The following is a 27,556-nucleotide window of genomic DNA, read 5'->3' on the forward strand; positions in this document are numbered from 1 at the left end:
CTAGGAAACATATCAACAGCTGTTTGCAAGAGTTTATAAATCAAATTGTTGTAGGCTCAGCAGGGAGCAAGTACTTCCTAACAAAAGCAAACCTCCCACACCCCAAAACATTACAATCAAATTCCAAGTCATTACTTCAAAACACAGGAGTCACTGGCCTATTCAAAAGAAAAGTTTATCACGCTTTAGCATGTGCAAAATCATATTTGGTTTGCACTTTCTCCCTGCTCCCTCCACAGAGGAGGTATACACATAAGAACCATGTGGAACAGAAATAATTTCAAACTTGTCCCGACATGTTCTATTAACAAGTCATGTTACTGTCAGCAATTACAATAAAAGATAGTTCAAGATTACTTATATAAAAACAAAAGCTATAAAAGTGAAACCTGGCACAGATGTGCCTTGCAAAGTATCTAAACACCAAAACATGGGGTATGATACCTGTAAAGAAACAGCTCCATGGTAATAACCTAAACCCCAGGACTTTGTGCAGCATGCAAATCCCCCAAGGAGCAGGAACAGATAGCTATAAACAGCACAGGAACCAGCACATGTGGGAAGGGTGGAAGCAAGCACTAAACTGCAATGGCTCAGAAGTGCTGAAGTGCAGAACTTTCTGAAGGATCGGCACACTTTGAAGGAGCTGCTTGAAAGCCCAGCCCGGGTATAACAGGACTCAAAAACAGCAGTGGTAAAACAAGCATGAGCACAGGCAAGAAGATTTTAGGACTCAGTCTTTCATGACCATGAAGGCAGGTCATTCATGCTGTAAGGAAGACAGCCTGACAAAAGTAATGAGGGCTGCTATACTTCTCAGGATATTTTTTTTCCTTTACGAATGTTCTCAGCATGTTCTGCCATATGCAGACCCCTTCCTCCCTGCCCAGCTTAGTAGATGCTATAATTACTTTTCCTAGGAGAGCCAACATTTTCCTGAAGTCTTAAACTATTCTGGCTTACCTTAGTTGTTACCTCATCCGGCAGTGTTTTCAAGTGCATATATTAATGTAAGATATTTCTGAATGCCTAAAAAGGGACATCCTTTATAATCTAAACAAGCATTTTTAGTGTTCATCTTTTACCTTCAAACCAGCCACAAGGTGTTATGTGTATGTTCTGGATTATGTCTCTGAGTCAAGGAACCTTGCACCTCAGCATACTAAACTGCAAATTTTCCTGTTTACTACCATTGGATCATTAATTAATTGAATGGAAGGAGATTCCACATTTATATCCCCGCATGCAACAAGAGAGCCAAACTCTACGGTCTACAAACTCTGCACTTGGCTGTTATAATTCTGTTGCATCCAAACAACATCCTATTTGATCCTGTAACAAAATTATTTTCAAGTTTTGTTCAAGTGCCTTCTCTTTTGATAAGCTGCATTAATGACAAAACAAATACTGCACAAACTACTTTTCTCCAGCAGCTTGTATTGAAAAAAACCATTCTGTTGTGCTAGATGTTGTTAGCACTTTGATAACAACTGTGTAATAAGGATGTTATGCACAAATGGACCATGTCATATTAAAAAGCAAAGCTTTCAACACATTTTTCAGAGGCCAAACATAACTAATCACTTGCAACAAATGACTGCTTTCAACATACAAGACGTATCTTGCTTACCAAAATGTCTGCTTGCTTGGCAAAACAAAAACAAAATTCTTAATTCCAAGTAGCTCTATATTTATAGTTTGGGGCTTTTTCTCAGTTTTGGAGGGGAAAAACCCGCTTCTGAAACCATGAGAACATGTTCAATGGATACTTATGACAGTCTCACCAGCTACTCTTTCCCCTGCATTAACTTCACCAAACCCACGAGTTCTTCTCCATCTTCCAAGGTTTACTAGTGTTCCTCACTGCAGTATCTGCCTAATGGAAATTAACAGAATGCTTCCAACACAATTCCAATGTAGAAGCTTCACAAGTCTTCCAGCTGTTTTTCACTTCTTAAATCTTATTTAAATATACTTAGGCATAACATCACTTAGACTTCTAGAACTGCTGCATCTATACTGTCAAACATTCTACCTTGGCATCTTTTCAAAGGGTTTGATGAGAAGCAAATTTACAAACAGCAGTTCAGTATTTTCTGTTTCAGAGCAAGAGGGAAGAAATGAACTGGAAATTGACTGCCCGCATGCATCAGTGACAGGTACACTATTGCTAAAAAACAGGCATGGGCAAAACCACTATGATTTGCAGAACTTCAGACAGCATTAAATACACTTAATGACTAAGACAACCAGACCAGATCTTTCTGTGCACAAGAATATTTTTTGTCCATTTTTTCCAACATTTTTTGATCATTCTTAATCACTAGCACGTTGATTTGTTTCTAGCTGAAAGAAAAATAATGAAGTAGCTTCTACCTTCCACAAAACCCTCCCTACATCCAAAGTTGCATTGTAACAGGAATCTATTGATTTGCCTCACAATGGAACGCCACTTAGAAGTCACCACACTCCTTAAAAAAAAGATGTGTGTTTATCTGATACTCTCCCTTTTCAATTATTGTGTATTTTAGTAATAAATTGGGTTCACTGATCAGAAAGGGGAATTCACTAACGTATCTATTCTCATACAAGATTATTAAACAGAATGAAGTTTGTTGGGACGCTTTCAAAGGTTATTCCTACCCTGCAAGTTTGACCAACTTTTAACAGTATCATTCCTCTGTGAGAGTGGTAAAACAACTACTTACGCTGTTGATTTCTTTTGTCACTGGCGTTTTTCAAAGGCAAGCACACAGGACAGTCGTGCCGAGTACAATTCTTCCAGTGGGAGATGATTTGTCTTGAAGATGCACAATGAGCAACTGTAACAAGGAAAAGCAATAGAATTAAGGACACTCTCTGGTTAAATGGTTTTGAATTAACTCATCTCACTCCTTGGTTAACCGGTTTTAAATTAACTTACCTCATTTTTTAGAGCAACCCCATTATTTCTCCTTTACAAGCAATCACAGCTAAACATAACTAGAATTTTTTGGTATGCACAAAAAAAATGAGGGAAACTAGTACTAAAACCTAGGACAAAGACATGGTGGCTGTTACACCCTCTTTACACAGAGGAGATGTAAAAGTCTCTTGCAAGGCTACACTGGTACTATCCTACTTCTAAAGGGCAAACACTGCATTCTGTTTTCTAAACTGACAACTACGGAGAGATCAGAAACGGAAACCAGGTGAAGGTATTGAAAAAGGGAGCAGTTGTTTAATTAAAGAACCAGTTCTGGCACTCATTCGTGCCTGGTATAGGCATCTTCTTAACAAGACAAGAAACACTGCTGACAAACAGGCAAGAAACCTCACACAGCTCATTTACAAGAGTAGCCTCAGCAGCATCCCTTACCTTGACAGGCCTTCCCAGCTTGACAATGTGTCATGTGGTTGAGGACATTTTTCATGGTTCGACAATGCGGGAGAGCACATGCCCGCACCTCCCCATTGGCTTGCTCACGCCGCTGACATTTGTGAGCATGAAGCAGCAAAACCAACTGTTGCTGGATCAGTTTGCGCTTCTCCGGATCTGCTGTTGGTCCAGTTGCCATTGCCTGCGTCGGTACGATGCCCACTTGTTGTACTTGGGTTTGCATCTGCGACTGAGAGAACACATAGTTCAGCATCGCATTTGCAAGTCTCAATTCTGATCTTGTGAGTACCACAAGACTATTTGCCAAGCATTCTACTACAACTGACTACAAGGAATATTATGCTAGTCTCTGTAGCATTCTCAAACATTTCTATTCTAACCTTGGCACAGTAAAAATACATTGAGAAGGTCCTGTCAAGACATTCACTACAAGAGAGCTACTGAGTTGCTGGAGTGGGTTCAGAAAAGAGCAGTGAAGCTGCTAAAGGGTCTAGAGCACAGGTCTCATGAGGAGCAGCTGAGGGAACTGCGGTTGGTAAGTCTAAAGAAAAGATGGCTCAGGGGGGACTTTATGGCTCTCTACAACTACCTGACAGGAGGTGGTAGGGAGGTGGGGATTAATCTCTTCTCCCAAGTAACAAGCCATAGGACAAGAAGAAACCACCTCAAGCTGTGCCAGAGGAGGTTTAGTCTTCACTGAAAGGGCAGTCAGACATTGGAACAGGCTGGACAGTAAACACCATCCCTCAAAGTGTTCAAAAACTGTGTAGACAAGGCCTTTAGTGACATGGTTGAGGAGTGGACTTAACAGTCCTGGGGTTAAGGCTGGACTTGATCTTAAAAGTCTTTTCCAACCAAGCTGATTCAATGATTCTATAATAGTTTAAGTAACAAGCAATCCAAAATCTTCAGTTTATTAGACTGATCATAATTCCAACAGGAATGAGCCCTTGCCACACTTGCAGATGAAATTCATGTCTGTTTAGTGTATTTTCATATTATAGGTTTTATATGCTTCAATCCTAGTTCCTTGTCCCCAACAGAAGGAGGAGTCCAATGGGAGAAGACAGGCAAAACTGCATGACTACATGCTACAGTGAAAGGTAGAACTGATTTTCCAAGCCTAAATTACCCTTCTTCTCACAACTAAGTGCTGATATTCTTTTCAGACAAAATCTCCAAGATGTATACAGCTTTCTTGCTGCCTAAATCTAGATTGCATTATGTCTGCTGACGTGAGCTAGAGTTAACTACAGGGTGACATTAGATTGTATCAGCTTGTAAAATCTACTGTTTTGTTTCCAGCATTCATTCTTCACAGACACACTTCTGCACCAGTGCTCATGCCCTAACAGACAGAGCCCACATACCCACAGAGACCTTCAGTCTAAAGACATAGCTTGTATCACCACAGAAGAGAAATAGCTTCCTTAACATGTAATTTCTTCAGCACAGATTTAGAGCTTTTCTACTACCTTCTTGGACCTTTGAAGGACAACAAATGTAGAAACCTGATTTTCAAAATTAAACACATTCAAAACCTGCAAAGACTCCACTAGCAGGGGGCAGATACGGGACTGCAAAAGGGTTTAAATCCCTGTGATTTGCAGCCTGAATTAATCTCATGGGTAAAAATCAAAATGTCCCAAGAATTGCTTTGATTATACACCGTCAAAACAGGTTACCACAGAAAAGCTCACCAACTTCCAAGCTATCTAAGGAAAATCAGCCCTTAAAAACATTTATAAATAGAATACAAGAACAGGATTATAATGGGGAGGTAACAGAAGAAATAGCTCAATGCTGTCTAAAGCACTACTGACCAAAGCCTGTTTAATACATTTAAGGAAAATCCTTCTGAAGTGACAGAAAACACTATCTGTAGCCCACTCTATTTCTGACCTTTAAGAAAGACTCCCCAGAAAATTCCAGTCTACAAAACGGAGAAAGCTGAAGGAAACCCATCCGCTTATGCTCTCACTGTATGAAACTGAAATTAATTCTTTCATTTCTTCTGCAAACAAACCAACAAGAGTAGACAGGTTTTCCTAAAACAATTCTTGGGTCACAAATAGGAAACAATTAGTTCAGCCAAACTGCAAAAAAATACAGAGACCATGCCAAAGAAAATCTTGTTGGAAGCGATGCTTTCATCCCAGTCAAAGAATTGTTTCCCAAGCCAAACTTTTCCTTTTGTTACTACCCTCCCAGTTAACAGACATGACTACAGCTGTATCAGCACAGATGCCCTGATCCAAAGGAATTTCTTGAAGACTGAGTAAGAAAAAGCAGAATCGTGGAGTATCAGCAGTTAGAACAACTAGCAGGCTCGGTCCAGACGACAGTGTCTGCAGGTAGGCATAAAAAAGGAACTCAGAATATTGCCTAAGCACTGTAGAGTTGTGATCACTATTTCAACCATGTAAAGTCCTAAACCTACAAATACAATGAATGATCTTTCCACCACCTATCTTACTTTCGGGGCTGTTCACTGCTGGAGGAAGTTGATCTCTTCTCTGCTAGTCTGTCTTAAGAACAGTGAGCGGTCTGCAGGATCAGTTCAAAACTGGAGATACGCAAGTACACTGCAGTCACGCCAAAGGTGCCTAATCTTCTGTCAACCACATAAATCTTTCCATTCCAGAACAAGGGGGAGGCTTCATACTGCTGCACCTGAACAACTAACAATTTTCTTGATGAAGTAGGAAATTTAGACACTCCTGATCCCACAATTAAAATAAATGCTTCAATGGTCAGACACACAAGGTAAAAGAAAGAGTTCTGCTTCTCTTGCCACCTTGCCAAGTTTCACCATACACAGAAAAAACACCCACCACATGTTCAAAGTCTGCTAAAACCTCCTCCAAGAGATGGTAGCTTCATTAATTAGTTTTCTAGAAACAGAGTAATACAGCACTTATATAGTGCAAAACAGGTAATCCCATTTAAAATTATGGAAACCACGTATTTCACATAAGAAGACAGTTCTGCCCTCTCCCTGTTTCAAAGGGCAAAAACTTCCTGTGCTTCTGGGCAGCACAGATACACAAATACCTCATCTTTATCTCCATGTTCATTCCTTCTCCCTGACAGAAGATTACCACCTTCTGCAACCCCTGTTATTAGGACAAATTTTGCGTTTTAAAAATATCTTTTAGTGCTTTAAGCCAGGTGTGTAATCCACAGTGGACTTCAGTAAGATTAAGAACCCACTGCCACAGAAGACTAGAAAAGCAATGTTAGTCACTAGTGACAAGAGATTTTAACTTGTCACCCACGTGTGGATTTACATTATGGGCACATCCAGTCTATCAATTAACACTTCAGAAAAACTCCAACCCTTTCAGTATCAGAAGAGAGCAAGGCTGCATCCCACCCTCACTCACACAAGGTGAAACACCCCCAAACCTCTTCAATTCCCCTTTAATCAGAGGCTTGAAGTGTGATCTTGAGGGTCCCTTTCAGAGAAGGGATAGTGGGCACAAACTGGATGTATGTATGAACTGTAAATCTCGATTCACACTTCTAATTAGCCACAATTCTACTGGAGTTAAGTATTTGCAGTGTCACTGACAGAAATGCTCTGATCAGTGTTGAACGAGCTCTGAACAATCCATGAAGCACTGTTCTGCACAAAACTGCAATGACATCAAGGAAGGAGGTGCTTCTCAGTGCAGTCACTTCGGAACCCAGGCTAATTACTAGAGCTTCCCTGTGAAAGAGATACAGAACCAGTTTACACTTCTTGCAATTCACTCTGATACTCTCCACGTGGATGGTGGTTTCTCTCGTTCCACCAGTTACTGTGAACAGGTATGGTCTGAACAGCCCAGTCCTATCCAAACAGGAAGGATCCTTCTGAAATGAGGAATCCACAGGTCTGCTTTGGCTCCAGAGGCTGGAGGCTTATGCACACACAAAGGCAGCTGACATGAGCTGAAGTACAAGCACAAGCATTAGTGTCCAATAACCCTGCAATGCTTCACTTCCTCACGCAGGAGTACGAGGCATAGGAATCTGAGTCTGTATGGTGGGCAGAAGACTTAAGACGGGGTAGGGAAGGGGTGGGGGGGTGAAGGCTTCCTGAACTGGACACTACGTCAGAAGGTGACTGTGCTCTCTGGAGGGCAATGGACTTGAGTGGCAAGAAATTATGTTAGCCTGTTAGCAGCACAAATGTGAGAGGCTGCCGTGCAGCCATCAAACATGAAAAGAAGTAAGGTGATGCCCAGCTCCCACATACAAAGCCAACATGATGCACAGTCTTAACATGAAGAATATATTCAGAGCCCAATATTTATTTCAGAGCTTTGACACTGACATGGCTACAGGCAGAGCCTTTGTGTCAAGAGAGAATAGGAGTATTTTCATCTTCCAACTTCCACTTTTCACTTACTTGAACATAACTTTGACCTCTGAAGCTGGTTTTGGTGAGTGAGCCTTGCAAGCCCATCATAACTGCAAAAGGTCAGGAGGCTCCTATGGTCATGCCATAGAAAGAACTCGAATGGCTGGTCCTAGAGAACACCCTCCGTGCACTTGGCTTTTAATTGGTAAAGGAATTTTCTTTTAAAACCAGCAAAGGTCTCAATATTATGTCACTGACTCTGCTGGGAATCAGGGTTGGATCAGTGTCTTTCTTAAGGATACACTTTTGGAATTTTATCTCCTTGTCTTTCTGATTTGAAAGACCAGCAAATGCCAAGAAACACACTGAAGTGTTTGAAGTAACAAATAGGAATAAAACTTGATAAAGGAATCTGCAGACAGAGACCAGCTCTCACACACAGGAAATGACTCCAACAAAATATTAAGAGAGGTTTATATAGGATTTACTAGGGGATAAAACAGACAGAGGAATAAGCAACACTAAAAACCCCAAATAGAAAATCTGTGGATAAGAGACAAATAAGGGAAGTATGTGAAGGGAAGGCATGCTGTCAGAATGCTAGCACTGGAGTACTTTCACCTCAACTACTGGAAGACAGTAAGAAGTGGTGATGGATATTCTCTACCACATATTTTTGTATATGTGGATGGGAGAACAGAACACGAGCCAGAACTCTGGGGAAAGAGCAGATCCTCTTTTTCAGCTTCTGCCAGCCTGGCACCATATTTGCAGATAGTGCAAAACCTAAAATGTTCTGCCATTCAAAGCAGTGTTTCTGGGAGGAGCTCCTGCACCAATACAGAACAGAGATGCCTATTCTGTTCCTGACAAAATAACATAGTTTCTCTGGCACTGAACACTGTCAGATTTGTTTCCAGGTTATTAAGATCTTCTTTAGAAGACAACAGCTAAGCAACATGGACAAGAGCTTTTCCCAGCTGTTCACGAGGCCACTGCTCCACACCAGCTGAGATTTTCTGGATGGGAAGGAGTGAGCGTGTCTATGAATGAGAAACTTTCAGCATGCAGCTCAGGGCAGGCACAGGGAAGGTGAGCACAACAAACAGCAAGCCCACAGCAAGCTCACCAGAGACCAGGAGACTACTGATGAGATCAGCAAACAGAAACACAGCATGTCTCTGGGGCAACAGTCACAGACCTTTCCCACAGTGAAAGAGAAGACTGACTGCTACAAGAGAGAGGAAAAAAAAAAAAAAAATAAATCACTGAAAGGTTAAGAAATAAAGACGTCCTCACTGTCAGGACTCAACAGTTAGTGTTTTTTTATAAAGCCTTTTATTTCTGGTCTCTAGAATAAAATATGAGTTGTCTATTTCAAGTAGCTACAGTTCTATTTGTTCTAATTAAACCTGGCCTCCCAGTTTCAAAGCTTTCTTCCTCTCTCTAGGAGGTCCACATTAAGGCATACTTAAGACATCCTCATCCCCAGTCACTGTTTTCCTCTCTTCTCATCAAAATGTGTTAATAAAGAAATTGAAAAGACAGAAGAACCCAGAGAAACAAAGAAGAATGCAACAGAAAACGCAAGATGTCGCTTAATAAGAGATCAGGGACAGGGGGGCAAAAAACACAAGAGAAGATGTGTTGCTCCATTCCAAGTCAAGAGAAATGAGGAGAAACGATTTCCTTTGCTTCCAGAAAGTAATATTCTCTCAACTCCATCTGCTGGTCATAGGGATAACTGTGAAGCCAAGCTGGTGTCTGGAAGCTGAACTCCACACATTGTACTCCTAACCCCTGTAGAAATACTAGATTTACTGGTATGTCCATGAAGAAGCCATCTATTACAATGCCTGGAACACACAGCACTGCAGACAGTGCAAAGCTTCAGCAAGTTTGATGAAAAAGTCTAACAGGGGTCCCCCACTGACAGCACACCCCAGAGTCTGGGTTCTCCAGTATCAAGAGGCTCCTGGTTCCCGTGTAAGTTGCACACTGCGGCAAGTGCCAAAGTGCAGAGCATGGCTCACTGCCACAGTCCCACAGAGATTTTGCATAATCTCACTACAGGCAGAGCATTGCCAATCCTGCATCAAACAATTTAAGTAACACCGAAACCCAACAGTGTGTCACCAAAACTTCCCAGGACATAAGAAGCAACATCTGCTTTTCTGAAGTCATTCACTCAAGATTTCAAGATGCCTAATCTATAAGGAAAACTGATTGTATCCTGTCACAGTCATACAAAGCAATAGCTAATATTCAGATCCACAGTTAACAAAACAAAAAAATAAATCCATCCAGCTGGCACTGAAAATTAATACCTTAATGCTGACCTTTTAAACATTTTAATACCATAAGGTTTGTTATTTCTATCCTAATTAAACAGATTATACCAACATGCTTCTCAGCGTCTAGTGTAGGGCTGGAAGATGCCATTAACTAACACTTCTGAGAACCACTTCATTCGGGAGCTGGGGAGCAAGAGAGAGTGTGGTCTTCTCAGGAGAGGGCAGCCTGAATTAAGATTAAAAAAGTCCACTGTTGCAGCCGAGGTTTATCTCAGCTGCCAGTGTGAGGTTTATGCCTCACAGTGGGAAAACTCCCCATTAGTATTTAGGACAGGGGTGCCACAGATAATGATGCTTAGAATAATGTGGGTTAAAAACATCTCATCTTTTGCTTTACTTTTGCAATGTACACAAGGTTACAAAGAAAAGCAAAACAAGTGTTTAAGAAATTCCTGCTTCTCAAGACTAAGGGGCCTTAAGACAACAGCTGCACCTTTCCATTTCCTCTTCTTTTATTTAGATATTCTTACTGGTAACCAAGGTTTTAACATCATGCTGGAACATGTTTTCCTGTGTCAGACATGCAACATATAACCAATGTTTTCATTCACATGGGTTTGTGGAATATGCACCACAGGATACAGCAAATGGCAAAGGGATTGCAGAAAGAAAGCATGGCACAATAGTTCGTACACTGGAACTCTGCTCTGGGGAGCTGCCTCTGTCACAAACAACTTTTCACAAGGGCTATTTGAGTCATATTTTAGTTGCCCAACATGAGACACAGACAGCACTTCCATGAGTTATGGAAGCACACATCTAGCTGATGTAGATGTTATTTTACCCATAACATCTTAACATACGAAATGAGGAAGGCTTTAGCAAGCCAGAGCATACAAACCTCAAGTTCAGAGTCAGCAGATTCTTCCAGTCTTAGTCTTTTTGTGCCTTTCAGCCTCATGTTTAAAACTGGGGCAACACGTCTTTATCTCAGAGAGGCACTGTGAGAATTAAACAATATGAAGTATGTGCCTGCTCCAGTAATGACTGCCACAGAAAAGACTGCTTGGAAAAGACTGTCTGAGTGAAATATATTACTACATCCAGACAACAAGGCCCACAGCTACACACTGAGCATCAAAAATAGAACAAAATGCAGACTAGATGCTCTTTCAGAGGGCACTGTTCATATTGTACACTGAACAGAGCAAAGTCCCTGTGGAAGGAATAGCATATGGCCATGTATGCACCATTACCAAATAATTACACTGCCTTACCCACTGCTGCCAAGTAAAGGTTAAATTTTAACAAGTCTGACATTTCCTTTTAAATTCTCGGCTTTGCAATAAAAATGCTTAAGTGGAAATTTCAGTTTTTAAAGATAAAAATTCCACCCCCTCAGAACTGTAATCAAACTCTAGCTACCACATGACCCATAAGCAGGGTGAGACCTTTTGGTTCAACAGTACAGATGTCTGTCAGCTGGAATGGCCATTACTTTCTGTATTGGCTTGAGGAGAAAAAGATATATTGGACATATGAAGCTGAGAAACACACCTGAGAAACAAAGAAAGATGTCACTGATTGTCCTCGCAGAAGACAAGTGATATTTCTGACGTTTTAAAGAAACTGCAGTTGATAGCACCAAGAAAGTAAGTTTCCCTTGCTGTATTCCACCTCTTGGACAAGATGGGAGAAAGGAAATTGAAAGTCTTTTACTTCCTTCCCAACCACTGGACAAGCCTTGATGGCAAATGCCTTTTTTTGTTCCACCTGAGTATCTGCCATTACATCCTATACTAGTACATTAAGATTTAGGCTTCCCAAACCCTGGTACTTAAATGAGAAAAAAATTTGGCTTCAGAATGATCCAATCCCAGAGATGAACACAGCACTTCGGAGGATTTGCAGGTTCGCTGCAGAATCAGGGCAATAATTCATTTGCTTTATACCTGATCTAAACTTAAAGTATTTTAAAAACAAAATTAGAATAGTCATGCAGCAAATTGTCTTTTACAACTAATCTGCATGAGTGCAAGTCGTATTCTGAACATGGTCTTAATTCTAGTCACCAGCTCCTTTCCATAATCATAAGCAGCAAATGACAGATGATATTAAGCAAAGATTTTATAGTGTAGCTAAAGGAAAATTAGGAAGTGGTCCTCTAAAATCAGGAGAAAAGAGGAAGTTTATTACACTCTGTTCCCTCATATTTAGCCTTGTTAGTGATAGGCAGATAGCCTATCACTGATGTGAAGGACAAGCATGGCTTGTGACAAAAAAATAGCGAGTTTTCTAATTAAGTTGAAAAATAAGCAATTTGCATCTTATGGAAGGTTTTACAAGTTTCTATAGTAACTGCTACCATGTACAAGAATATAAAATGCAACAAGCTGAGTTTCCATAGAAACAACACAAGCAGTTTGATTAATACACAGACATACTGAGACAAATGGGAATATTTCATTTCACTTTATAAAGCAAGCTCTAGTAAACAGAATACTACAAACTTGGGCAAGGTATCCTGATAAGAACTGTTCTCATAAGCTTGTGAGCTGCAAGTCACACACAACAGAAACTGAGAAACATGTGGCATGTTTACCACTTCAGATTCAAAGGATATGAAAGGTACTATGTTGTTTCAGGAAGCTGATGTTCTATCTAACACATTATAATTGATTTGGGAATTTAAACTTACAAACAGCACTTAAAGAGAAGCCATTTTAATTTGGTTTGGAACTAAATGTACCAGACAAAATGAAAGGAAGTAATACAGTTCTTACACCAAAGCACTGTGATTTCTTTGAAAGTTAAGTTACTGCACACACTACAGAGTGACAGTGAGGAACCACGGGGCAACTCTGATGTTTAAATGATCATGGAGTAGTGGTCCAGTAATGCTGCCAAAGCTGTATCACCCAAGAATTTAGAATGCATGATTGAGACATGATGAATAAGGGAAACAGGCAAGTACGACTCACCATGTTCGGCACACTGGTGACAGGAGTACTCTTGATGTCGGCCGGAAAGGGAGACAAACTATTCGCCATGCCTGGCTTGCTTGGTAACTGAGGATTCACTCCTGTAGCTCCCATCTGCTGCCCTCCAGTTTGACTGAAAGGCTGCCCAAAGGGACTAGTGCTACCTGTCATTCCCATCTGGAAAAGAATGAATGAATGAAATTATTATCACCTCTTTGATTCCAAGGGGACATTAAGAAAACATTGTCAAACATTGATCTTTGCATTCACAGACACCAAATTCCAGTGTCAGTTCCTCAATATTATAGTATCAATTTTACAACTTTAAATAAAAGTATGAAAAAAAAATTTTTCCAAATTCACAGTTCTGTGTCTCAGGCGTTGCAACTTAACTTACAAAATCATTATGAGATGGGGAAAGGGGAAGGGGGGAAGGGGAGAACAAGAACTACCCTTCCTATTCTGCATTGACAGAAAATACTTTTTTCAGCACTGCAAAAACTTTTGAAAACCAACAAAACCTCAAATCCTGTAACACTTTGTGCACTCTGTGCACAAAGCATGACTTTGTACATGGACTAGAAGGGAGGGAATATACAGAGGCATCTAGCAAATGCTTATCTACTTATGATTTTGTACTTGAGGAAAAAATGTCTGAGAAAAAGGACATCTATCTAAGGCTGACATCCTTGACAAATCAGACCCCCAAAACTCCTTAAGGGCAATGTTTCTTAAGGAGTCATGACCTTAAGTCATGTTTCAACATGACTCCTTCCGAATGAGTAAAGAGAGCACTGTCCATCTGAAGAGGCATTTTGCCTGAAGAACAGTCTCTCAAGAGAAATAGTGAAATCTCTATTACTTGAGCCAGTTAATATTACAGTGGACAAAAGGTCCTGAAAAGACATTTTAGCAGGAATTTATTTCTTTCAACAAGGACAACTAAGACTTGGACTCTCCTTCTCCCTCCAAATAAAGAGGAAATAAAAGTTGACAGATAATGCTTGTGCTCCCCCCTGCCCCACACTGGAAGGATTTCTAGATGACCTTATCATCTGTCAGAATGTCTTAAATATAAATCCAACCACTGTGCAAGTCTTGAAATATTAAATCCTATTTTTCCCTTCCTTTGACTTCTGTGGCCCTTCCACATACAACATAGTGGTTTTCCATGGTCCTGGTCTTTTCACTCTCCTTACCAGCAGGGATTCAGGAGGACTATTCCCATGGCTGGAAGAGGAAACGTGCACATCAGTTTGCCAGTGTAACAGCCTCATCATAAGGAATTGCTTACAGGAATCGAGCTGTATGACCAGTTGATTAAGCACTGGTTAAGATCACTGAATTACGTCAGAGCAGAGTCCAATAAACACAGTTTGACTGTGCCTTGTCCTCTTTGTCAGTGTACTTTGTACACTTGGGTTTCAGACAGCTGGCCCAACCACATTCAAAGTAGCTTTGTTAGGAAATACTCCCTTAACCTGCATCCTGCCAAGTGGCTGTTGCCAGATTCAGGCCTTTTTACCACTGTACAAACTGTTAAATCTTGACAGAAAAACCTGACCCACTACATACATGTTAAAAGAAACTGCAGCTGTTCTTTGTCAATGTAAGAGGTTATCAGATATGTGCTTCCACTGTAAAGCTGAACACTTCAAACAGCATTTAAGTCCAAAAAATGCATTGCTTAACAGCATCAAAAACTAAGTAGTAAAGACTGCTTTTACAGAAAAGTACAGCTACCATCACACTGCACAAATATTAACAATTATATTTTCTGTATTTCTGTAGGACTGCATGTTAAGGTTTTATTATTATTATTATTTTGGCAGCTTTTCTCTGAGGAATTAATAGTGAAGTATTTACTAAACTTACCCACTCATCTTAGCCCACTATTTCAGACAAAGTATGAGAAAGGATCATGTGATACCTACAGCTACTCATTAATACTATGATGGTGTATCAGACTAACGGTGAAGAAAATTTCTGAAACTAAAAGTGAGATTCTGAGAAAGCAGCTTATGACTATTTAAACCTTTCAGAGGCCAGAAATAGGAACATTAGCTGTTTGGCTCTTACTTGTTTTCCGCTTTCCCAACTACAACTAAATCCCCAACTACAAACTCAATTCATTTGTAAACATAATCTAGGAGCGCAGCACAGGCTGCGATCAGCCCAGCTAGGGAGCAGCTCTGTGGAAAAGGACCTCAGGGTCCCAGTGGACAATGAACTCTACACGAGTGAACAGTGTACAGCTGCAGTAAAGGGTTATATCAACAAGGGCAATTCTAGCAGATACAAAGATGTCATTATCGCACTCTACTCAACGCTTGTCAGGCCACACCTGGAGTACTGTGTTCAGTTTTGGTCCTTGCTCAACAAAGATTTGGACAGGCTGGAGAGGGTCGAGAGAATCGCCACGGAGTTGATCCAAGGGCTGGGAAGCCATGCGAGAAAAGGCTGAGAGAGATGGGCTTCCTCAGCAGAGAAAAAAAGGCTCAGGGGAGACCTGATCACCAGGAGAGGAGATGGAAAAGACCCAGTGCAGGCAACAAAGTTGCCCACCACGGACTTGTTCAGTTTGTGCAGGGTAACATTCTAAGCCTCTGGCAGAATCTTAAAACACAGCTGAATTTTCAAAAAGTGGGAGATTTTCTTTAGGCAGTGAGGATGTTAAGCAAACTTTACACCAAATTTAAGTTCTTGCTCCAAAAGAAACAGAGAAGTTTTCTTCATCTCATTTCATTCTCAAGAAAGATTAACATTACAGGAAAAATGTTTAAAAATAGTTTTTTTATGAAAAATATTACAAATATTTCTGACTCAAAAGATAAAGAACAGAAAACTTCATTTTAAGTTTGTTACAACTCTAAGCCACTAGAACATCCCAAAAGCATCAGCGAACTGCAATACTAACAGGTTTATCATATTAAAATATTTCCTTTTCAATAGATCTTGTTATTAAACATATCACAACTCAGTACAACAAAGCAACCTGTCAAGCCTTCCAAACTGGGTGCTTAATATGATGATGATAATCTCTTCTAGGTGATCAACTAACAGATATCTGATTGAAATTTTTAGAAATGCCTTGCTATTCTTTGAAACCAAGCCAGAAGCAGAGCAGCTTCCTTTTGAAACATTGTGGATTTTTAAATCTGCTATCTGCCACATGGTGTTCCAATTCCAAAGCTGTTCTTCAACCAACTAAAAGAACCTAAGGCTGAAGAGTAATACCAGTCTACAACTTTAAAAAAAGCAGGTAGTTTGACAACATTGTAAAACATTAGATATGCACTTTAACCTACACTTTATTTTTTTTTTTTGGTAAATTATGGCCACTGAAACAAACTGCTAAAGACCTTTTTTGTTTGAAGTCCGTATTAAAAAAATAAATCTGAAAATGTGTTAAGATCTTTCTTATGTGGCAGTCCCTGAAGTAAATATGGAGACAAATGTCAGGAGGGACCATATACAAGATGAGTTTAATAAAGCTCAGAGATGTTCATAGTTTCAGGTTTTCTAAGCTCAGTTACGCCTCAGAGGACTTAAACTTACTAACAGAAGTGTGATTTCCAGAGACTAGAAGTGCACATCACAATGCAAGAATTGCTCTAATGATCTCTTATCTATTTGTAATAGTTTTCAACCGAGGCTGGGATCAACGAGGAATTTTAGTGGCAGAAGAACCTGCTGACAAACAGCATTAAGATCAACAGCCTTTCAGAGCTGTTACTAGCAACCTAAAGATCAGCTCAACATTTACTCCAGTAGCAAGCACTTTCAGCAAACACAGCCAGCAGCAAAGCAAAAGCATTGCCAGCACCTCACCAGTGCAAAGGCAGCAAATAGGAGATGGAAGAAAAGCAAGAATGGGGCAAAACCCCTGCATATCAACACAGAAAGATATCCTACTGCCTAAGACATTAGCTGGCATTTCTTGGTTAATCTGAGCATCGAGATAAGGTGACCTTCCTCAGAACTTCATTTAAACCACTAACTGAAATCTCAAAAAACAACTGGCAAAATACAATCAGATGATCAAGCCTGCACATAGTAAAGATTTTATGCTGCTTATTCATTCTGCAAACTAAAACCAGCAGCTCTGAACCAAGCGACTCAGAAGGCTCAAATGCTTCTGCCTCTTCCCTCAGTTCTTTTCCAATGTGAAATGAGGGGGCAGGTGGGGGAAGAAGGCAGATACTCAGAAGATCTTTGTTTTTATATTTAAGTCATTAAAGATGACAAACCAACATGAACATGGGAGTCAGCAACCTGGTAAGAATGGTCTTTTCATGCAGGACTCTGAGCCAATACAAAGATTTGTGTACTGCTTAAAGTTTGTTAAATTTACTTTCCTGGAAGGAAGAAAATAAAAAAAGCTATCCAGTGTGAGTTGTTTCTTTTTACACCTGCAACAAATGGGCATGGATGTGTGTATCACAGGACCACTCAAGATTCAACCTATTAGCATGGTAGCTGGTGCACTTCCCTCACAACAGAAGCAGAAAGCTCTCTGAAAACCTGCGTTATGTTGCACTTCACTCCCATTTAGTACTAAGCGTAAGGATGTTTCTTCCCCTGTTGCCTTCTCTTCCTTTCCATCAGTTCATTCAATTGTCAGTTGATCTCCTTTCTCAAGCACCATTTTCTGTAGGCCATGTTCTCTGATGTCTATCCTGGGTAGCTCCTTTCACCCCTCCTCGTCCTCTGGCAACTCACATTTTATACTCATGTTTCTGCGTCACAATTTTGTGCAACTCCTGGTTCTTGCCTGGTTCTTTGCACTCACAACTGCAATGACTTCTGATAGAGTAAAGCAGACGTTTTTACAAGCCAGGTGTTCTCTATGCAGCTGTGGATCAATTGTGAATAGGGAGATGAAAGGTGCTATAAACCACCCTAACACAGAACTGCAAGTCAAGGCTAGAAGCACCTGAAGAAGTGGCATGATTAATGCAGGAAACCAGCTTAAACACATTATTCCTACTCTAAAATAGTTCTTCTCAGAAACAGAATAATACTACTCTCCTTTAATGGAAAAGACATTTAATTTAATAATTCTGCTATCCCAGAAATACAAGCAGATTCTCTTCCCTTTTATATCACTATGGCAACTCACTAAGATACTGGAATCTATTATTTAGAGTGGAGAGGAAATAGGGTATTTCACTATACTCTCACCAGCCAAGGAACGCAGAAACTTCCAAGCTGAAAAAAAGAAAACCAAACCTTTGTTTAGCTGACTTGGACTACACAAGTTTTGAGCAGCAGGTGTGGGAGGTACTTCTCTTTGGTTTACTTTCTGGTTATTTTCAGAACAGCAATTCAATTTCCTCTAGCACCTAGAGCTTCACAGATATTATAGATCAAGTCTGTAACCAAATTTATATATCTCATCCGATGGCTCAACTCCAGGTTGATGGGACTGAAATAAGAAGTTCACCAACCTAATTTAAGAGATACCTTAGGACCAGACTGGACCTTTACACTATACCACTTCTTCTATTTTTAAAAACTTACCCTTTTCCTCCCTTCTTTATCACTGCTGACATACCACAGAACTTCCTCTAGCTGAACATCAAGGAGCTGTTCTCTTTGTACATGAAGCATCTAAGCCATAAAAAAATCCTCTCCTTTCCTCCTACTCTCAAGTTTTTATTAACTGTCCCTTCACCTTTACCACTACAGCCATTTATCTCACTCAGTTACTTCATTACCACATATTCCTCTGATGCTCCCAAGACATGCAACTAACACAACATGCTGCAAAACCCACTCACTGTTACAAGCACTCGATTTCCTATTCACAAGCCCTTTTTCAGCTTTCTTGCCAATATACTGTCATAAACCACAGAACTGTACACACTTCTGCTCCTTACTACCCATTTTCCTTTGGGCAACCCTGCTCTCTTCTGGCTGCCCCAACCCACCTTTCTCTAGGGTTTCCAAACTTAATTAAAGGGACTGGTAGGACAGACTGAGCTCACTATCAGTTTTCCTGCAAGAGAGAAAGCATCCTCATTGCAGGCACATGCCAAGAAGCAGCACCCACCTCTGACAACACTCCCAGTTTTGTATCTTGTACCACCACTGCCTACACAGAGTTAATGTTAATTTTCTTTTTTTGTTAGTTGGTCCAGACAGACTAGTCCAGGGGAAGAAAACCAAAACCAAAACCCCCTCCTTATCTTTAAGCTAAATGTTGATTTTCATGAAGTTTTGAAGCACTGACTCTTCTGTACAAATATAGAAGGTTATTATGGCCAGTATTTAAAACCAAAACCAAAAAGAAATACCACCAGATTTGGACCAGCCTGAGAGCCGCAAAACCACTGAAAGGTTGATATGACAATCAAAGAACTCAAAGCAGCATGGATTCAGCAGAAAATAAGCCTGGCTGAAGTAATCTGATTATGATCCAATTCTGTAAACTAAAAATAGTTACCATTAATATTGTTTGGTACCTACTAGATTTTTAACTAGAAAACAGTCCTAGAAAGAGAGGAAGCAAGCTAGACAGCTTGGCTGGACTTTGAAAGCTGTGAATCTGCAGAGTGCTTGAACAACAACCCTGAGCTCTCAGTATGACAACAGGAGGTCTGAAAAGAAAACTGGGTAAGCATGCAGTGGCTTCTTTATGTGTTTGGCTTGATGTGAAAGCTACTGCAATGACAACGATCATGCTGTATTAGTTCGTGAACAGTATGTAAAAATGACAGGATTCAGAAAAGCCTCAAGGACTATTAAAAGTACTAAAATGCATGGCTGCAACAGAATCTAATTGCAATCATACCCTAATTTATTTAGCTTACTATTTAAGCTTATTAATTTGTGTATCTTATTAAGGTAAGGATTGAAGTGAACCTAAGTACCAATTTAGGGAATAGGAAGGTGATAACAGGAATATTTCCTATTTAGCAAAGACATATCAACAGGGAAGAGCTGAAGCTCTACAGCTTCAAAGCAAAAATCAGAAAAAATGTAAGTGACCAAATATCACTGAAATTCTGAAGATTAAGGCAATCTTTCATCTAAATAGTGTCTGCTTTTACTCATCAACAGGAATTAATTCACAAAAGCTGTAAAACCAATAATCAGAGGTATCGTGTCTGACTTTATCGCTGTCATTTTTATATGCATAATTCTTTATTAAATGGAACCTAATAATTGAAAGGGAATTACAAGTTCCCTTCTGCTTGTCTATATAGAAAGGTTGAGAAGAAGTTACCCCAGGAAGTAAAAATCATTTAAGACTCTGACCAAGCTGCCAAAACCATTAAACAAACCCACAGACAAGTATCAAAGTCCAGGAAAGCAGCGGTGCAGAACAGAAACCCCAAAACTGCATCAAACCATTGTATCTTTCTTGGCACCACAGAACCGTACTAGACAGAACATGGCTTAGTGCAACTTCAGATGACTGCTCTTCTAATGACACAAGATCAAGACAGGGCGCACTGCAAGACAGAATTTCATTCACTCAATCCAGTAGCAATTAAGCTGCCTCTTCAGACTGACAGTGATTGCAGTAAAGTTGATAGCTGGATAACCTAAGGAAACTGGGTTTAAGCAACAGTGCTGTGACTATCGGCATTGCATCTCCTCCCCCTTCCTCCAATCAGTTTAATCACTTTGTATATCACTGGTCAATTTTACTCATTTTTGTTAAAGGTCTCACAGATAATTAAGTTCCTAAGTAGAGAGATGGACAGGTAGATTATGACACTCGGATTAACATCGCCGTGTAGAAAAGGCACAAAGACCTCTGCTATTCCCCAACATGTTTAGCTGAGGGCGGTGTAACCAGGGCTCTCAATGAGCCACTGTTATTGCCAGTTTACTCCTGTCAGCACCTCAGAAAGATTATCTGAGGACATGGGAGCAAACTGAAAGTATGATAGGGAATGGTTTCGAAGACCCCTGGGGAAGGGTGTTGTGAAGAACTACAGCCTCTACAGTGCAGCGTGAGGATACACAGCCAAAATCTACTAGGTATGCCACTCTCAGATCCATTTTGGCAACAGAAAAATAGAAAGGTCAAACCATTCTTTCCCCCACTAAACTGTTCCCATGTCTCTGAATCTGACAAGACAGTTACAAGAGGAAGACAAAGACGGCCTTTTCAGGGAGCCACCTCTACCCTTACATTCTTCTGGACTTGTCTACGTATGAAAGCTAAAATCAATTTAATTGTAAGACCCAGATTTACAATTTGAGCTATATTTCAGAGAACAGAAAATGCATGTCATAATTAAGGAAAGAAGAGAGAGAGCAGAGACATCTTAGACATGATCTCTTATGATAAAAGGCCAGGTCTTCACAAACTAATAGTAGTGATGAAGAGCTGCATACATGAGAGCTTGCCTGTTCAACAGTATAAACTGCTCTAGTAAGACGCATCTGTCACTCACCACTGCTTTCTTCCAAATCCCTTGTACTTGCAAAGAACCTTCCCTACTTCCTCCTGTTGTATTGCTGAAATAACCCAGTGTGAAATAACATGCTAAATACCAAGACGACAATAACTATTTCACGCTTCAAAAGCTACCTGTGAACAATGATTCAGTTTTCTGAATGCCTGAGCTGCAACTTTAGGGTTATACCATAATCAATAGCCCTTAGTTGTCAGAGCAACTGTGCATAAATAATCCAGCCCTTCCAGAGCAGCTGCAACTCGGCATCTGACATGCTTCATTCAAAATCCCCTATTACATTACCGACACATTAAGGACACTTTTCCTCTCTCTACTTTTTAAGAGCAAGCTGGTACAAAATGGAAATTCTGCACTTCCCACTATGACCCACAGATCCAAGAAGTATCCTTTGGGCTCAGCATGAACAGAATGATTTGGTATACAGACACAGGTATACTGCTCCTGCCTCCAAGTCAGCACTGTCACAAGTCACCACAGGACAGAGATGATTCAGAACCTCTTCTGTACTTGCTGCCACCAAGCCACTTCAATCCCTTGCACCCTTTACTTTCCTCTTTTATGGGCCTCACCAAAACCAGTCACTTAATACTCCATTATCAGACTAAGCCTTCATATTCCGTCATCAAATTACTACACCTACTTGAAATCTGGGCTTTCAACATGCAGCTTGGTTAACAAGCTCAGCATTTTGTCTCCCTTCTCTCTTCCCATTAACTTAAATGATTTTGCTACCAAGAAGTGCGTCACCTTACTTGGCTTAAATAATTTCTACTTTTTGATCTTTCTTATCTTTTGCTTAAGACAAGGAAACGAAGCAGTTGGGCATCTCAGAAGTTATCAATAAAAGTATACAAAGCACTGTGAATGTAAGAGTGTATCTGCATTAAGTAATGGAAGAATATCAGAAATTCAGACTGTCAGACAGTTTATTTTAATACTGTTAGTAAGCAACAGTAAAGAGGACAGAACTCCTTTCAAAAGGCTTCTTTCTGCTTCCCAGAGTGGTTACTCCAGGAGAGATAGAGACTAATGCTCTGCCATCTGCACTGCTTCACCACTGGTTCCCAAAGAGCTTAACACACCCAAGTTCCAGAGCTGCTATGACCTAGCATCAACTACTTGGAATTAATCCCCTCCTCGGTCCCTGTCCTGTACGCTACTGCCACGACTCCACTCAGCCACTTTGCTTGCACACTCAGTACAAAAGAGCTGCTTTCCAGGCAGACAAATGCTGAGGACTTTGCACTTTGGACTCTTACCTCCCTCTGGTATGAAGCACCAATCTCTGACACAAAGCAAGGTCTACCTAACCGATTAAGGCTCTCCAAGAAGTGTAAAAGAGAAGTCCACTAGGAATTCACATTCATGTGTGAAGTGGGAAAGACAGGCTTTCTTTACTATGCTGGCACCATCCTCTATCTGTTTACTGACAAAAAAATAAGTCTCTGCTAATTACTACTTCATGCTATAGTAACATGTTTCAGAAGAAAGTCTCCATGGTGCTTGGGATGTATATGCCAGGGGGACAGATGGAGAAGCAAGGAAAAGATTAATCATTTTATGGCAGAAAGCCAGTGGTGTTACCAAATAAAAAAAAAAAAACAAAACAAAACTCCGTTTCGGTGCAGGCCCAGTGGCAGTACTGTTACCTCAGCTGAGGTGAGAGCTCACCTAAACCAACCTGCAGATTTGGAGGTCTGACAAAACACTCATTTAAAATACTCACTTTTGAAGTCAATAACAAGAATGCCTTAAAAAAAACCAAACAACAAAACAACAACAACAAAAAAAAAAAAAAAAAACAAGAATCAGTTTGAGAACTAAATCGTGACCTGGCAAGCAGCATTCAGAGGAAGCCTGAGTTGTGCTGAAGTCTCCACTCCCCTACCTAAGCTAACTGCTCTAATAAAAGCCTACTGCAACAGAATCATGAAGCATTTAGTTTACTACTGCAGAGCAAGACTCTCTAAGTCAAAGAAAAATACTCAAATGCCAGGAACAATTGTAATTTACTTCATCCTTTATTAGAGGATGAGAGATTTGGTAAAGCTGGAAATAACATTTCAAAAATTCCCTGAAGAGGAGACCAGGTGTTTTATTACCACTTGTAACAAGATTTGAAATTCTCTTCCAAGCATTTCATAGAGGTCAAAGACAAATTTAAGTTATTCCAGGGCAACAAGACCACTTTAAAAGTGTATGAATGTTTCTGCATAATTGCTGAAATACAAGAGGAGGAATTTTGTGGCAAAGTGCTCCTTACAAATGACTGGGTATATAAAGAACAAACTTTTAATACACTTAACTAGAAATTAACCTTTTCCAGGAGAAAAAAGAAAAAAAAGAAATCAATTAATCACATGCTTGCACTGTGAATATGCCTTAGGAAAGAAAATGTCTCCAAAATTCTGCACAAGCCTGAGCGCTGATACAACCAAGTATACTACAGGAAGAATCAAAGTAATTTCTGCACTGAGCAGCACTGCTGTACTTACAAAGCAAAAACAAAGCTCAGGCAGCTTACTTTGTAACAAGTGCCACCTCTGCAAATAAAAACATCAAAGCTCTAATGGATAATTAGCCACAATTGATCAATGCATTCCAATTGCTTCAAGAACTTTCATGAATGCCATGCAGAAAAAGTCGCTTTCTCAAGATAAACAAGACATATTCTTACTACATAAGGATAGAAAATTAACAAGAACCGCTAAATTAACCAAAGATGCTTCAAAGGTTTGTTTCATCCAAAAAATATAGTTTGGACACAAACAGTAACTCCACAGCACTTACAAAGAGGATTTTGAAAGACTGAAATCCAGTTAAGGAACACCTCTACAGAGTGTATATTCACAGGCCAAAATCTTTACAAGTTACTTCTAGAAGCAGAATCTGTCTGTATTAATAAACACATCAGTACACATACAGTGTAGTAGTACACACACAGTGTGTACTAATGTCACACCAAACCAGAATTTTCTAATTCTAACAAATTTCTAACTCTAATTTTGAGTTAAGATCTAACCTGATCTCAACTCAAATATCCCTGTCCTCCCCTAATTCCTCTACTTCATCATCATCAAGCTAAATACAGGTTTCTACACCAACAGCAAATCTCAATGCAAAGTTAATGCTTCTTCCGTTATTTTCTGTATCACAAATATTAGCCTTTTGAAATGTACCCAACAGGTCACAGAAGAATTTACAGATGTGGCTACCAGCACCTCAGCAGTTCTGAAGTCCCTACAGTTTGCTGGAGACAGACAAAAAAAAGGAGAGTTCAACACTCTCCAAAAAAATCAGTATTATTTGGAATAAAGTGTTTCAGTAAGAAAAACAGTAGCACTATTTAAGAGATTCTTTCCCACTTATCTCGCAAAAGTTGGCCAAAGACACATTACCAGGTAGTCTGTGTGATACAACAGCCTACAAAGAGGTGTAGAAAAGGCATTAGTAGTTCTACAGACTAACAGCAACAGGAAAGGTGTCCCAAAAATATAATGAAAAGAGGTTTTCTGTTTTCCTTCTTTACAGTATGTACTTCCTAGACAGACATGAGTCCTAAGGGAAAAGTGGACATGCCGAAGGGAGAGACTGTGCTGCTACGAATTAATTATTCTATTTCAATCCAGAGCTGGGGGGGGAGGAGGTACCTTTCAAACAGACAAGAAACAAACTTACACCACAGGTTACATGAAATACATTAAAAGAAAAAAAAAAGAAATAAAAAAAAAAAAATCAATAGAGTTCAGTCCAAACAACCACTTAGCACAAATATCATAGCCTGACATTAACAGTAACTAAGGAGAAACAGAACTATAAATAATTTACACACTGTTGAAATAATACTTAAATAACTCTTAAGAGCCAAATATGTTTATTTTGAAATACACTGACTCCAACAGTTACTGTGAAACCTCCAGTCTTTCTGTAGAAACAGGCTCTCCTGGAATAACAATTCACATGAGCCTACCAGGAGACTTCTCAAGAGGTTTTTAAACAAGGCAAACTCTGATGGTTGTCTTTAAACACACACTTAAAATTGAACAGTGTGAACAAAGGCCTGCCCATACATGCCTCTCACCGAAAGCAGCCTGCACACAGCAGTTGTCCAGGAACTTATTTTAATGCAAGATACCCAATATCAGACTAATGAAGCAAAGATAACTCATTCCAAGAACAAAACATCATCTTCGACTGATGGTGTTCCAACACTTTTCCACTTCCATGGAAGCACAGAATCACAGAATGCTGACTGAAGGGACCTCACAGATTCTCTGGACCAACTTTTTTTTTGGCAAAGCATGACCTAGACTACATGCCCCAGTGCCCTGTCCAGCTGAATCTTAAAAGTGTCCAACATCAGGGAGTGCACCACTTCCCTGGGGAGATTATTCCAATGGCTGGTTGTTCTCACCGTGAAAAATTTTTCTTATGTCCAGTCAGAATCTCCCCAGAAGTAACTCTGTGCCCATCACCCCTTGTTTTTCCCACGAGTCCTTGTGAAAAAGGAGTCTCCATCTTCTCTGCAGCCACCCTTAAATACTGGAACATGGTGACCAGGTCTCCCCTGATTTTTTTTTTTTTTTGCTCTTGGCTGAACAAACCCAGTTCTCTTAGCCTTTCCTCAAAGGGCTGCTCAGTCCTTTGATCATCTTTGTCGCCCTTCTCTGGACTCCTTCAAGACTGTCCAGAGAGATCTTCCTGCTGTAAGGGTAGCCACTTAATTTAGTCCATTTGCCAAAAATTTCAAAGGGCACTTGTTTTTTGTCTGTTTTCTAAAATTCCCTTAAAAAAATTGAATACCCTACAGATAGAACAGCATAATGCTGCAGTCACTCTGAAAACTCAAAACCTTTCCACCCCAAAACAGCAGCACCTCCCAGAGACTGCTAAAGAATCTATTTACTACTCTCTTCTAAAAGTCTATTTCAGACAGGTCCTTTTGGCAAGGATGTTTCTATATTTAACATGCTGTAATTTCATTATAGAATCACAGAATCATAGAATAGTTAGGGTTGGAAAGGACCCTAAGATCATCAAGTTCCAACCCCCCTGCCATGGGCAGGGACACCCCACATTAAACCATATCACACAAGGCCTCGTCCAACCTGGTCCTGAACACTGCCAGGGATGGAGCATTCACAATCTCCCTGGGCAACCTGTTTCAGTGCCTCACCACCCTAACAGGAAAGAATTTCCTCCTTATATCCAATCTAAACTTCCCCTGTTTAAGTTTTAACCCGTTACCCCTTGTACTATCACTACAGTCCCTAATGAAGAGTCCCTCCCCAGCATCCCTAGAGGCCCCCTTCAGATACTGGAAGGCTGCTATGAGGTCTCCATGCAGCCTTCTCTTCTCCAGGCTAAACAGCCCCAACTTTCTCAGTCTGTCTTCATACGGGAGGTGCTCCAGTCCCCTGATCTTTCTTGTGGCCCTCCTCTGGACTTGTCCCAACGTTGAGGACACCAGAACTGCACACAATACTCCAGGTGAGGTCTCACAAGAGCAGAGTAGAGGGGCAGGATCACCTCCTTTGACCTGCTGGTCATGCTCCTTTTGATGCAGCCCAGGATACTGTTGGCTTTCTGGGCTGCGAGTGCACGCTGAAGCCAGCTCATGTTCATTTTCTCATCAACCAACACCCCCAAGTCTTTCTCTGCAGGGCTGCTCTGAATCTCTTCTTTGCCCAACCTGTAGCTGTGCCTGGGATTGCTCTGACCCAGGTGTAGGACCTTGCACTTGGCATGGTTAAACTTCATAAGGTTGGCATCAGCCCACCTCATAAGCGTGTCGAGGTCCCTCTGGATGGCATTATGATTCATTCTGAAACAAAGGCACTACTGAATCCCTTTTATGGCACAGTACACTGCTTATTTGCCAAACCTAAAGCAGATTCGTACACACATACAAAAGAACATGACTATCACCTTGGGGCTTGAGCATTTTCAGAGCTTGTAAGTACTAACATTTCCAGATGCTACTTAGGTAGTTTTTGTAGCACCAGGAGTTCAAAAATCATCTGCAGTCCTCATTCATGGAAATCTCGATTCTACAAAATATTTCTGGCCTTAGAATTAAAGCTATCACTGCAATTACATATAAACAGTTAAGACAC

At 40.3% G+C, this 27,556-nt stretch overlaps 1 protein-coding gene across 9 annotated transcripts in view; it reads right to left on the bottom strand.

Annotated features, from left to right (window-relative positions):
* The window catches only part of CREBBP (CREB binding protein), a 95,421-nt gene that overhangs the window by 46,081 nt on the left and 21,784 nt on the right, over nt 1-27,556 (bottom strand). For 7 of the 9 annotated variants that reach the window (XM_061473389.1, XM_061473390.1, XM_061473386.1 and 4 more), the window contains 3 exons: nt 13,003-13,179; nt 3,359-3,608; nt 2,709-2,822 (listed from right to left, as the gene is read on the bottom strand). In XM_061473389.1, the coding sequence (XP_061329373.1) occupies nt 2,709-2,822; nt 3,359-3,608; nt 13,003-13,179 (541 nt within the window). The remainder of the gene's footprint in view (nt 1-2,708; nt 2,823-3,358; nt 3,609-13,002; nt 13,180-27,556) is intronic. The other 2 variants (XM_061473392.1, XM_061473394.1) reach the window with 1 other exon arrangement.

Source organism: Pezoporus flaviventris, unplaced genomic scaffold, assembly GCF_033815535.1.
Source record: "Pezoporus flaviventris isolate CSIRO_AGI_PZ_B2104156 unplaced genomic scaffold, CSIRO_AGI_Pfla_v1 ptg000078l, whole genome shotgun sequence".
Lineage (NCBI taxonomy): Eukaryota > Metazoa > Chordata > Aves > Psittaciformes > Psittacidae > Pezoporus > Pezoporus flaviventris.